Here is a 13,552-nt window from a genome sequence, read left to right as displayed (position 1 = left end):
TATCAAATATTTAAAGTCGTAGAATCAGGGCTTCCCAACCTGGGGTCCACAGATCCCCTGCTTTATTGTATTGATCTACAGCATAAAGAAGGTAGGAAGCCTGTTTCCTATAGTTGGGAGGGAGGGAGGAAGGAAGGAATGTAGAACCTGATGGCACAGGACAGTCCTTTAGAAGAGAGATGAGGAATTTTTTTAAAAGCGAAAGGGTGGTGGTGAATAAGTGGTACTAAATGCCAGCCTGGTCATGTCACACTCTTACCAGCAGGGGTCACCATTCAAGCTCTCAGAACCAAACAGTCTGGGATGAACCAGATACCAAACCTGACCATTTCTGCCAGTTTCAAGACACACTGTGCAAAGTTTTCACAATTATGATTCAGACTTTAGGATCACATTAAAAAAATACACTTACAAATCACTGTAACCATTTTATAAATGTACATATTATAAAGAGCTTGTACAGATATAGAATTACTTTGATTGGGAGAAAAGAAAATAAACTTGTATTCTGAAAACAATTCTGCTCCAAGAAGCTAAATATACACAAATGTCATCCAATATTTACACACATCACAATCAGACTCAAACACCCAATAGCAGAATTCTGTATTGTGTAAACAGCACAAGTCACTGGGAGATGCTTCACCAATCCTTAACAGAATTAAATGCATTTTTATAACGGCTGCCAGACTGTTTGTATTGGTGGTTTTGAGAGGTGGGGGGTGTAGGATGATATTTCAGTGTTCCAGGGTTCACTATTGAACCTTTAGACTGCCCAAGCGTCTTCTTGTATCTCTTAAGTGAACGAGTTGTAGGATCTCATTTTTAATCAGCTAATTAAAAAGGATTTGTTTCTGTTTTATCACACTTAATCGAAGACGGATGTGCTTAGTTGAGTCGTAACTCCGTGCCTGACCATTTAAATGGGTGTTATACAATGTTTGGCAGCGAAGACACACTCTCAAACTATGAATACGTCTGCAAGATAACTTCTGGTTAAGTGCATTAATACAGCAGCTGGTCCACTGGCTGTGGGACAACTACTAGAATATTTAATATCATTGCTGTCTGTTTAATCCACAGATGAGCAGATATGAGCAAAAGGTTGGGAATAGAGGTGATTAAAATAAACCTGGTGTAATTTCTCAGAAAACATTAGCACTTTTCTTACAGACATGGTGGTAATAGTGTGCAACCCAGGGTGCCAAATACAAGCAAATGGGTCTAGGCCAGGTGGGCACCTTGGTTTGCATGAACGCGTTGGGCTGAAGGGCCCATTTCTGTGCTGTAAACTCTTGAGTGGTCACCAATACATGTGGTGGGATTAAGTATAATGTAGTCAGTGCAAATGTACGAAGTTGGGCATTTATGATAAAAGGAGGAAAGATTATTAACTGGCATAGCCCAAAAAGTTGATGGGCTGAATGGTCAAATTCTACTCCAATGTCTTACGGTCTAAAGCTCATTTTGGGGTACTGTAGTTTCTAATTTAAATCATTTTAGATACCTACATCTGATGACAGGATTAATGTTTCATCTTCGCACCTAATTGCTGACCTGCTGAACTCTTCTGGCATCTTGTTCGTGTTTCTAGTTTCCATTTCCTTGAGTATTTATTTGTTAAGACAGACATAAGAGACGGCAGCTGTGGGAATCTGGAGCAACAAACAATCTGCTGGAGAAACTCAGCAGATCAAGCAGTATCTGCAGGGAGAAAGGAATTGTGGATATTTCGAGTTAAAACCCTGCAGTAGGAGCCAGTGCAGAGAGGGGTGATAGTCTGTATAAAGAGAAGGGTGTGCAGTGAGATCAGTGGTCTGATGAGGGTGACGAGCAGGAACACAGAGGCTGGGACCTGGTAAGGAATGTGATTAGGAGAGAGATGAAGTCCATGGTGTAGCACCAAAGACATAGCAATTCAAGCAAGATTGGAGCTCTCAGAAAATGGTAAGAAAGCACAACTTGTGAAAGCCTTAAATTATCATTTAATGTTTCTAGTTTTAGATCCTCTGGATTAAAATAAAAGGACCGAATGAATTGAAGGAAGAGGGAATAATTAAGACCTGAAAATCCTTTCAGGTTGTTTGGATCATTAGCATCACCAAACGTCTTCAACAGATCCTTCCCCCACCTTCCATCCAAATCAGCCCTAGTAGACCTCAAATGCAACCCAGGTGTCACTCATGGTAGTTTTATCCCTGGGTTATAGGGAAACATTGGTAGGTTAGGATTTTATACCTGGAGCATTAGAAAATGAGGGAAGAATTGAAAGAGGTATACAAAATTGAGTGGTATAGATTTAGGTTAACGCAAGCAGGTTTCTTCCCCACTGAGGTTTGGTGAAACTAGAACGAGTAGTCATAGATTAAAGTTGAAAGGTGAAATATTTAGGGGAACAACTTCACTCAAGGTGGTGCGAGTGTAGAACAAGCTGCCAGTGGAAATGATGGATGTGGGTTTGATTGCAATATTTAAGAGTTTGGGTAAGTACATCTTTGGGAGGGGTATGGAGAGCCATGGTCAACATGCGGGTTGATGGGACTAGGCAGAGCAACAATTTGGCATGGACTAGTTGGGCCAAATTGCCTGTTTCTGTGCTGTAGTGCCCCGTAACTATTCATGAACTCAATCAGCTCCATAATCCATTTCTTTACTCCTACACTAGCTTTGCACATCTGAACCTTAAAGGGTTTAGAAAGGATTCTGCAACCTTATCCCAAAAGTCAACAGTTCCATTAATGGCTGCAGGCTTGTACAAAGATTGCAAAGGAAACTTTTGTTAAAGGTTGAGTGTGTGGTTTGCTCTCAGACTACGAGCACCTGGTGGGAAGAAGGCCAAGACATAAGAGCAGAATTAAGCCATTTAGCCCATCAACTCTGTTCCCAACACTTGGATGATCATGTCCAGGAGAGGTCTTTGCATGCTCCAGTTTCCACACCCAAGTTAGAGTCAGCCTGTAGTAGTTTGGTATTTAAAAATCTGAATTTACATCAGTATATATATATTTTTTTAAATGGAAGCACAGTTCTATTTGAAATGTTGATTGGTGTGATTAATGCATATAACACAAATTTTTTGGTGCTTAGCTAGGCCCTTGCATGCCTGCAGCATAAACATATGATTAACCACTGCACAATGAAAGCCAATGTAAAACATGTATAGTACACTTTGTCTATATGCTACTACAGAGCAGCCTTTAAAAAGATCTCCACTGCAAGTACCCTGATCAAAAGGACCACAGTGAAATGAATGGCAATTCTGCCAGAATTATTGCCCTTCGTTGAAGGAGTTGAGCTAAAATCAAAGAGGAGAGGAGGTGGGGATATTGGAACCAAGTGGGAGGGATGCAAGGAAGGGCATGGGTGAGACTGGGGTGGGGTGGGGGTGGAGAGAACAAGGCAGCAAGACGACGAAGAGGAGGAAATGGGATAGGAGAGCAAGAGAGATCATCTTCATTTCAATCTAAAGTATTCACCAGCTGGCCAGAGTAAAAGGTAAATTAAATATGGTTCCTATGTTTGGCTTCCACTGCAGCTGACTGATGAAGAAAGCGACCAAAGACCACCATACATGTTCCAATGCACTCCACCTCCATCTTCCTCCTCGCATCAACCATGTTCAGAGCCCTTCAGTTCTTGTACAAGATAAAATATTCATTTGTCGTTGCATATGGATTTATTTTTAATCTAGTAATTAAATAGCGGCTACCTCATTGACTATAACCTGTACCACAAAGTCCTTCTGGATTTTGGTTTCCTGCAGTCGCATCTTGTCGGTGAGCAGCCTTCCAGAGAAGAACCACCGCTGCTGAGAGGGCTCGATGCCCTCCTCTGTGTGCAGCTGCCTCTTCAGCTGCCCGATCGTGTCTGCCATGCTGGCGTTCAGTTTGACGTCCTTCCCAGTGGACAGGCGGACCTTGAGCTGGAACTCGCGCTTGGTGTGAACCGGGGGGTCGGGTACCTCAGTCGCCTCTTCGTCGCACTTCTCTGTGATAAGGTTTAGGGGTGGGGCCAAGCAGTAAACGGGAAGCTGATACTTGTTGCCAAGCTCGTCGTAGCATTCCGTCAAGGAACCTGAAGTGGGATACAGAAAAAGTATTTTCAGTAAGGCAGGTTCAAATTCAACTCCAGCTTTCCACCAAAGGTGGCATGGTAGTGTAATGCTTTACAGTGGCAGGGACCAGGGCTCAGGGCTCAATTCCCACCGCTACTTGTAAGGAGTTTGAACATTCTCATGGTGACCATGTGGGTCTCCTCCCACATTGCTATGATATACAGGTCAGTGTTAGATAAGTTGTGGATGTGTTATGTTGGTGCCAGAATCGTGGTGACACTTGCAGGCTGTCCCCGGAACATCCTCAGACTGCACTAGTCATTGATGCAAATGACGCATTTCACCATGTGCGTCACTGTACGTAGAACGTAGAACATTACAGCACAGTAAAGGCCCTTCAGCCTACAATGTTGTGCAACCTTTTAACCTACTAAGATCAATCTAACCCTTCCCTCCTATAGTCATTCATTTTTCTATCATCCATGTGCCAAATATGTGATCAATAAAGCTAATCTTTCTTTCAGTATACACCAGTCTAGAAGCAAAATTCCTACTCTGCCTCATAACTCACTCACTGGCATATTTATTAGCAGGAGCGCTACGGTCACCAAGCATTTATAATTCACGAGCTCTGACAGTTAGTGAATGTAATGTGTAATAAGATATTTTTTTCAACATGCTAATGGTTTTGAATATCAGTGATCCTGCTGAAGGTCTTTTCCCAGTCTCACTTTAGACCAGTCCTAGTGCCCCCATCCCCCACTTTCTCATTACTCCCTGTCTGCAGTGACACGCTCTGTCCTACATGTTCAGTATATTAACAGGAAGATTCTCCGCTCAAATGCTCTCTTCTGGTTAGTTTTGACAATGAAATAGATTATTTTATTCACTGCCCAACAAACACAGGGACTGACATGGATATGGGCTGAGCTGACTTGGTCGGTGATCCATCAGCATTCAATTAGTTTTCTTCTATGCTAAAAGCTTGTTTAAATCCAAATATGTCTCCCTGTATTTAACTGGCTAGTAAAGCTTCAATGTGACACTGGGTGGAATGTTTACTTACTAAATCAGTTGGGCAAGTTCAAACAAGATTTAAATATCATTTTAAAAAAATAATAAAAATTACTGTTTTGAATAGTTGAGGCAGGTAACACTGATGGTGGCATGGTAGTGTAGCAGCAAGTCTAACACTTTCCTGTGCCCAGTGACCTTGGTTCAATTCCCACTGCTGTCTGTAAGGAGTTTGTACCCTCTCCCCATGATCATGTGGTTTCCTCTGGTGCTCCAGCTTCCTCCCACATTCAAAGACATATGGGTTAGTAAAGATTCACAAGTTGTGGGCATGCTATGTTAGTGCCAGAAGTATGCTGCCTCTTGTGGGCTGCTCCCAGCACATGCTAGGACTGACGACAATTTCATTGTATGTTGTAATGTTTGATGCACATGCAACAAATAAAGCTGATCTCTTTATAGCAATGGGGTAGAAGCTGTCCCTGAGCCTGGTGGCATATGCTTTGAGGCTTCTACCTGATAGGAGGGGGAGAAGAGAATGTCTGGGATTAGTGGGACTCACCTCTTTAATCTCTCTCTAAACTGGAGATGCTATCTATATATTGATTTGATCAGCAAGACTAAACCCACCTCCCTTCTATCTCCATATCAGCTCGCCTTTCCATGATTGTGTTGGCTCTGGCCTTGACTTATCTTGTAATCAGCCTATCATCTTTTATTCAAAAACTCACTGTGTAATGATTTTGCATGAATAGTATTCAAGACAAGTTTGCTGAACTTTGGTACACCTGACGATAAACCAGTTCAACCTTGCACCAAAATTTGACTGCCTATTCCCTTCCATAGATGCTGCCTGACCAGCCAAGTTCCTCCAGCATTTTGTGGTGCACCAAGATTTGTTCATAGAAACCATACCATTGAAACCATAGAAACTACGGCACAGAAACAGGCCTTTTGGCCCTTCTTGGCTGTGCCGAACCATTTTCTGCCTAGTCCCACTGAACACGGACTATATCCCTCCATACACCTCCCATCCATGTATCTGTCCAATTTATTCTTAAATGTTAAAAAAGAACCCGCATTTACCACCTCAGCTCATTCCATACTCCCACCACTCTCTGTGTGAAGAAGCCCCCCCAATGTTCCCTTTAAACTTTTCCCCCCTCACCCTTAACCCATGTCCTCTGGTTTTTTTCTCCCCTTGCCTCAGTGGAAAAAGCCTGCTTGCATTCACTCTATCTATACCCATCATAATTTTATATACCTCTATCAAATCTCCCCTCATTCTTCTACGCTCCAGGGAATAAAGTCCTAACCAATTCAACCTTTCTCTGTAACTGAGTTTCTCAAGTCCTGGCAACATCCTTGTAAACCTTCTCTGCACTCTTTCAACCTTATTTATATCCTTCCTGTAATTTGGTGACCAAAACTGAACACAATACTCCAGATTTGGCCTCACCAATGCCTTATACAACCTCATCATAACCTATTTGTAAACCAACATCAATAGTGCAGCAACACACACAAAATGCTGGTGGAATGCAGATGGAGGCTAGGCAGCAACTATAGGAAGAATTACAGTCGATGTTTAGGTCGAGATCCTTCGTCAGGACTAACGGAAAAAAGAGATAGTAAGAGATTTGAAAGGGTGAGGGGGAGATCTGAAATGATAGAAGACAGGAGGGGGAGGGATGAAGCCAAGAGCTGGGAAGTTGATTGGCAAAAGGGATACAAGGCTGGAGAAGGGGGGAGTATCATGGGACAGAAGGCCTTGGAAGAAAGAAAGGGGGAGGAGAGCACCAGAGGAAGATGGAAAACAGGCAAGGAGTTATTGTAAGAGGGAAAGAGAGAGAGAAAAAAAAATAATAAATTAGGCATGGGTTAAGGGGAGGAGGGGCATTAACAGAAGTTAGAGAAATCAATGTTCATCCCATCAGGTTGGAGGCTACTCAGACGGAATACAAGGTGTTGTTCCTCCAACCTGACTGTGGCTTCATCTCGACAATAGAGGCAGCCGTGGATTGACATATCGGAATGGGAATGGCACAGCATGGTAGCGTAGCAGTTCGCACAATGCTTGACAGCGCCAGCATATAGGGTTTAATTCCCACCGATGCAAGTAAATTGTGTATTCTCCATGACCAGGTAGGTTTCTCTAGGTGCTTCAGTTTCTTTCCACATTCCAAGACATACAGTTAGTGTAAGAAGTTGTGGGAAAACTATGTTGATGCCAGAAGCATGGCAATATTGATAGGCTGCCTCCCAGCACAATCCTTGATTTGATGTAAACAACATATTTACTGCATGTTTTGATTCATACATGTCAAAAAGCTCATCTTTATCCTTAGATTTCCAGCATTTGCAGAACCTTTTCTTCCTGGTCATTGGTGTTAGCCGTGGCTGCACATACCAACAAATTGTGGTGATCCAGTTCTGGATTTTGCCCTCTAAAGTGGTCATTCTCACCTACGTATACCCATCTAATGCTTTGGCAAACAAGGACTGCAAGGGACTGGAGTAAAATGGTCTCAAAAGGCTCAGAGCCTGTTCCACCAACAGCTTGGCACCTCCGAAACGATATTGCATATTTGCTCTGAAGTGTCATCCTTGGACTGCTTCCAAAGTTATGAGGCTCAAAATACAACCCATGTTTGGTGGATCAACATGTCCAAGCTAACTGTTCTACCTGGAACTTTTCCAATGCAGGAAAGCTTAGGGCATAGGATTTCTAAAAACAATGCTGTTTTGTTAATGGATGATTAAGGATGACTAAAATGTTGAGAGGAGACACAGATACTTTTGAAGATACAAGAACAAATTTGTTTTAACTGAAGAACGCTGAAACATACCCTTCAACCCATCTAGTCCATGCCAAGCTTTTATTCTGCCTTGACCGATCAATGCACACCTGGACCATAGCCCCTCACACTGCTCCCATCTATGTACTTATCCAAATGTCTCTTAAGTGTTGCATTCTAACCTGAATCCACCACTTGTGCGAGCATCTCATTCTACATTCGCAACACCCTCTGACTAAATAAGTTTCTTCCCAGGTTCCCCTTAAAAATTTCACCTTTCAACCCAAATCTCTGACCTCCAGTTCAAGTCTCACCTAACCTCAGCGGAAAAAGCCTGTTTGCATTTACTCTATCTATACACATCAATTCTGCATATATTTCACAAGACACATTCTGAAAACTTGTGGAAGAGTTGAGTTTTGTGACTAATGTAACATCATTGGTGACATTCTCCTGTCCTGTTTGACACACTATATTAACATCACAGTAGCTCTGGTTTCCTGAAATTGGGGACAGTATTGTATGCCTAGAAATATCACCCTAATGAGTACAGTTCTGCCTTGGCCCATGTGGAGATACTGCTCACACAGCCTAGTAGCTAGCCTTGCCAATATTTACCAGCAAAAATAGTTCAGTGGAAACAAAGTGAATCAGGAGATGTGAATTGGGTCAATTATCATCAGCTATGGAAGCCCCTTTACCTAGAGTTTCTTGTTCCTTGCCCTAATCTAACAAGTAAAAGCATTGAGCCATAGAATTAATCCTAAAGTATATAGCACATACCCAAACCATAAATGGTCAGATAATTTTTTTGTATACAAGGAGAAACATGGATACTGGGGAAGGCAGGTAGGTGAAACTGCATTGGTTGTTAACGCAGACAACACATTTCACTATGTTTCAACATACATATGATAAATAAAAGAATGTGGATCTTATCTATGAACAGATTAGCCGTGATTTTATCGAATAGCAGTGTAAGCTTGAAGGGCTAGATGACCTATTGCCGTTTCTTTAGCATACTCATTTGAATTTTCCCATCTGTGATGAGACATTCACTAACTCTTTCCCCAAGAGCCTACTTCACTCATTTTACTTAGTAAGCAATTACCAGAAAAACACGAACAGTTTAAAAAATTCCACGCCCCATGGGATTCCAAGGGTAGTATTAAAAGGAAATGTCTCCAGACTTTATCCTGCTAATGCATCCTGTCACCTATTACTGTACACTGACAATTAATCACAATATATCGACGCCAAGTCTTAAATCCCTTTTAAACAAGGACTCCTCCAATAATAGTATTAGGGTTGTGTGTGGAGGTGGGGGAGGGGAGAAATTGGCTTCTGGGGCAAAATATTTTTTCCAATGATATGAGAATTTGTAGATTTGAAATTATAACGGATGTAAATATTATTGATGCAATTATGAAGGCAGTATGCCAGCAGCTACATTTCTTCAGGAGTTTGAAGAGATCTGGGATGTCACAAGAGACTAGCAAATTACCACACTGTAAAAGGATTAGTACTTCCCGGCGTATATGACAAACAGACTCTTCTCGGGCTTGCAGCTGGGTGCAGGTATTGATTTTAACCAGTTTGTCATCGAAATATTGGTTAAAATCAATATCTGTACCCGGGCTGGAAGCCTGGGAAGAGTCTATTCATTACCCCAGAGGATTCTGACAGGTTGATCACCATTTGGTAAGGAGGGACTAGTGCACAGGGCTGGAAACTCACCCAGCTCCGTGATGGGCACACCCCACCTCATCCCACCATCGAGGAAATCTTCAATAACTGATATCTAATCTAATGACACAGGGCAAGTAACAGAAGTTTGTGCAGGGGAACACTTTGCATTTAGTGATCACAATGCTATTAGTTTCACCGTAGTTAAGGAAAAGGATAGGTCTGGTCCTCAGGTTGAGATTCTAAATTGGAGCAAGGCCAATTTTGATGATATCAGAAAGGATCTGGCAAGTGTAGATTGGGACAGACTGTTTTCTGGCAAAGGTGCACTTTGGTAAGTGGGAGGCCTTTAAAAGTGAATTTTTGAGAGTATGAAGCTTATATGTTCCCCGTCACAATAAAACACAAGGATAAATGGGTTTAGGGAACCTTGGTTCGAGAGATATTGAGGCCCTAGTTGATTTAAAAAAAGGAGTATAGCAGATATAGACATGTGGGAACAAATGAAGTACCTGAGTACAAGAAATGCAAGAGAACACCAAAGAAATCAGGAGGGCTACAAGAAGGCATGAGGTTGATCCAGCAGACAAAGGTGAAGGAGAATCCCAAGGACTTCAACAGACATATTAAGAGCAAAAGGATAGCAAGGGACAAAATTGGTCCTCGGGAAGATCAGAGTAGTAATCTGTGTGGAGCCAACAGAGATGGGGGAGATCTTAAATGGATTTTTTGCATCTGTATTTACTAAGGAGACAAACAGAAGTGAAGAAAAGCAGCAGCAAGGTTGTGGATCCTATATATATTAAAAAGGAGGTGTTTGCGCTCGAGGCAAATTAGGACCGACAAATCCCCATGTTCTGACAAAGTATTCCCTCGGACCCTCTGGGAGGCAAGTGCAGAAATTGCTGGGGCCCTAGCAGAGATATTTAAATCATCCTCAGTGACAAGTGAGGTACCAGAGGATTTGAGGATAGCTAATATTGTTTCTCTGTTTAAGAAAGACTCTAAGAATAAACCAGGAAATTATAGGCCAGTAAGCTTGACATCAGGGGAAGTTTTGTAAGGCATTCCAAGGGACCAGATATGAGTATTTGGATAGATGGAGTCTGATTAGGAATAGTTAGCATGGCTTTGTGCGTGAAAGGTCATGTCGAACCAACTTTAAGACTTAACAGGAAAGTTGAAGGTAAGGCAGTGGATATTGTCTATGTGGACATGAGCAAGACCTGTGACAAGGCCCCATATGGGAGATTGGTCAAGAAGGTTCAGTTACTTGGCATTGAAGATGAGGAAGTAAATTGGATTAGATATTGGTTTTCCAGGATAAGCTACAGAGTGGTAGTAGATGGCTGTTTATCTGACTGGAGGCCTGTGACTAGTGGAGTGCTGCAGGGATCGGTGCTGGGTCCAGTGTTGTTTGTCATCTGTATCAATGATCTGGATGATGATTTGGTTAACTGGATCAGCAAATTTATGGATGACACCAAGAATGGGTGTGTAGTGGACAGAACTAAGCAGATCTTACACAGTAATCAGTAGGGCACTGAGGAGTGCTGTAGAACAAAGGGATCTGGGAATACACGTTCATAATTCATTGAAAGTGGCATCACAAATAGATAGGGTCGTAAAGAAAGCTTTTGGCACATTGGCCTTCATAGATCTAAGTACAGGAAATGGGATGTCATGTTGAAGTTGTACAAGACATTGGTGAGGCCTAGTTTGGAGTACAGTGTGCAGTTTTGATCACCTACCTATAGGAAAGATGTAAATAAGGTTGAAAGACTACAGAGAAAATTTACAAGGATGCCACGGGGACTGGAGGACCCGAGTTTAAGGAAAGATTGAATAGATTAGAACTTTATTCCCTAGAACGTAGAAGATTGAGGGGCGGCTTGATAGAGATATACAAAATTATGAGGAGGTACAGATAGGGTAAATGCAAGCAGGCTTTTCCACTGTGACTACAACTAGAGGTCATGGGTTGAAGAGAAAAGGTTGAAGGGGAACACGTGGGGAAACTTCTTCACTCAGGAGGGTGGTGAGTGCAGAATGAGCTGCCCGCACAAGTGGTGGATGATTTGATTTCAACGTTTAAGAGAAGTTTGGATAGGGCTGGCTGGTGGTGTAATGACATTGGCGCCGGACCCAGGAGCAGAGGTTCCCGGGTTTGAAACCAGTCGGGTCTGCCCCCGAGCACGCTTTCCATCCGTGCTGGGTTGAGCGTCGAGACCGCAACTCAACCTCGTGAAACAATGGGAAAATACTGCGAAAATGTCTGTGAGAGCAGTGGCTCACCACACAGTCCCTCTCTCTCGCTCCGCGCCTTGGAAAAAGCCATGAAAAATCCATCATCACAGACGCATGCACAGACACCCAGACACACACGCACAGACGCGCATGCACGCAGGCACATGCCAAAAAAAAGAGAAGTTTGTATAGATACATGGATGGGAGGGGTATGGAGGTCTATAATTTGCACGCGGGTCAGTGGGACTAGGCAGTTTATATGGTTCAACCTGGACTTGATGTTTCTGTGCTGTAGTTTTCTAATGATTCTAACTAATGTGTCAAGAAGGTAGCATCTATCATTAAGGATGCTCATCACCCAAGACTTGTGCTCTTCTTGTTGCTATCATCAGGGAGGAGGTATAGCAGCCTGAAGAATATTTTGGGAACAGTGACTTCCCCTCCTCCATCAGATTTCTAAATAGTTCATGAACACAACTTTACTTTTTGCACTAAATCACAGTATTGTGCAAAAGTCTTAGGCACCCTGGAGTTTTAATACAAATTTTGTTTTATTCTTTTTTTGTCTTCTGCATTCGCCCATCAGTAGAAAAGAGCAAAATTTATATTTCCAAACATTTATTATCCAAAATTTAAATGTTAGAGATATACTTGTATTTAATTAAGGTAACATATTAAGTAATAGACCACTTTTCAAATGTACACTTGCTGACTTTGTAGGTACTGTACATAGCCCAGTGCATGATCAAACAAAGAAACAGGATCCTAATTAGTTGAGTGAACTAAACTGATTAACTGAAACAGAAATGGGTGTAGAAGGAATCAAACTGGGCAGAAGGCAAACAAACAGAAGTCTGAGGGTGTGGCAAATGTGACAGTTTAACCTTCAAATCATCAATTCTAGCACTATGGCAAGAGTGAGCATAGCAACAAGACACAAGCTGGTCATCCTGCATCAGCAAGGTCTTTCCCAAGTGGAAATTTTGTGGCAGGCGGGAGTTTCAAGATGTACTGTCCAAGCTCTTCTGAAGAAATGGGTACGGTTGAGTACCAGAAACAGTGGTCAGCTACAGAAACTGAGCACAGCAGATGAAAGATACATCAAAATGATGTCCCTTCTAAATCAGAAGTCCAGCATTGCTATCAGCTTTGAACTCTCAGAAACCACTGGAATCCAAGTACACTTCTATACACTGCAGAGAAGTTTTGTCAGAAGTTGTCTTCATGGAAGAGTTGCTGCCAAAAAGTCATTCCTCTGAAGTGGAATCAAAGCCAGAGACTCACAAAAACACAAGCACTGGGGTGCTGATCAATGGCAGCAAGTGCTCTGGACTGACAAGACAAAATTTGAAATTTTTGGCTCGAACAGGAGGCAGTTTGTTTGTAGAAGAGCTGGAGAACGCTACATGGCTGAGCATCTTCAGCTAACAGTGAAGTATGGTGGAGGTTCCCTGCAAGTTTGGGGCTGCATTTCTGCAAATGGAGTTGGTGATCTGGTCAGAATTGATGGAACCCTCAATGTTAAATACTGTACAAGCAGAATCTCAACCTTCACGCAATACCATCAGGGAGGTGTCTGATCAGTTCTAACTTCATTCTGCAGCAGGACAATGATGCCAGACACACGGCCAAGGTCATGAACAGATATCTTCAGTGAAAAGACCAAGGAGTTCAAGGTAGTATGGCCTCCACAGAGTCCTGATCTCAAGATCAAAGCTGTCTGGGATTACCTGGAGAGATAGAAGCATGCAAG

The 13,552-nt window shown here is 42.4% G+C and overlaps 2 protein-coding genes across 2 annotated transcripts in view; one reads left to right on the top strand and one right to left on the bottom strand.

Moving 5' to 3' along the window:
- LOC134358835 (zinc finger protein 154-like) overlaps positions 1 to 13,552 on the top strand; it is an 81,549-nt gene that overhangs the window by 27,926 nt on the left and 40,071 nt on the right. The window lies entirely within an intron of this gene.
- ubtd1b (ubiquitin domain containing 1b) overlaps positions 416 to 13,552 on the bottom strand; it is a 107,259-nt gene continuing 94,122 nt past the window's right edge. Inside the window, exon 3 of the mRNA XM_063071384.1 lies at positions 416 to 4,074. Coding sequence (XP_062927454.1) covers positions 3,695 to 4,074 — 380 coding nt within the window. The 3' untranslated portion in view covers positions 416 to 3,694. The remainder of the gene's footprint in view (positions 4,075 to 13,552) is intronic.

This window comes from Mobula hypostoma, chromosome 19 (genome assembly GCF_963921235.1).
Source record: "Mobula hypostoma chromosome 19, sMobHyp1.1, whole genome shotgun sequence".
In the NCBI taxonomy this organism is placed as follows: Eukaryota; Metazoa; Chordata; class Chondrichthyes; order Myliobatiformes; family Myliobatidae; genus Mobula; species Mobula hypostoma.
Note: the sequence above shows the minus strand (reverse complement) of the source record. Positions and strands in the feature narration are given on the sequence as shown.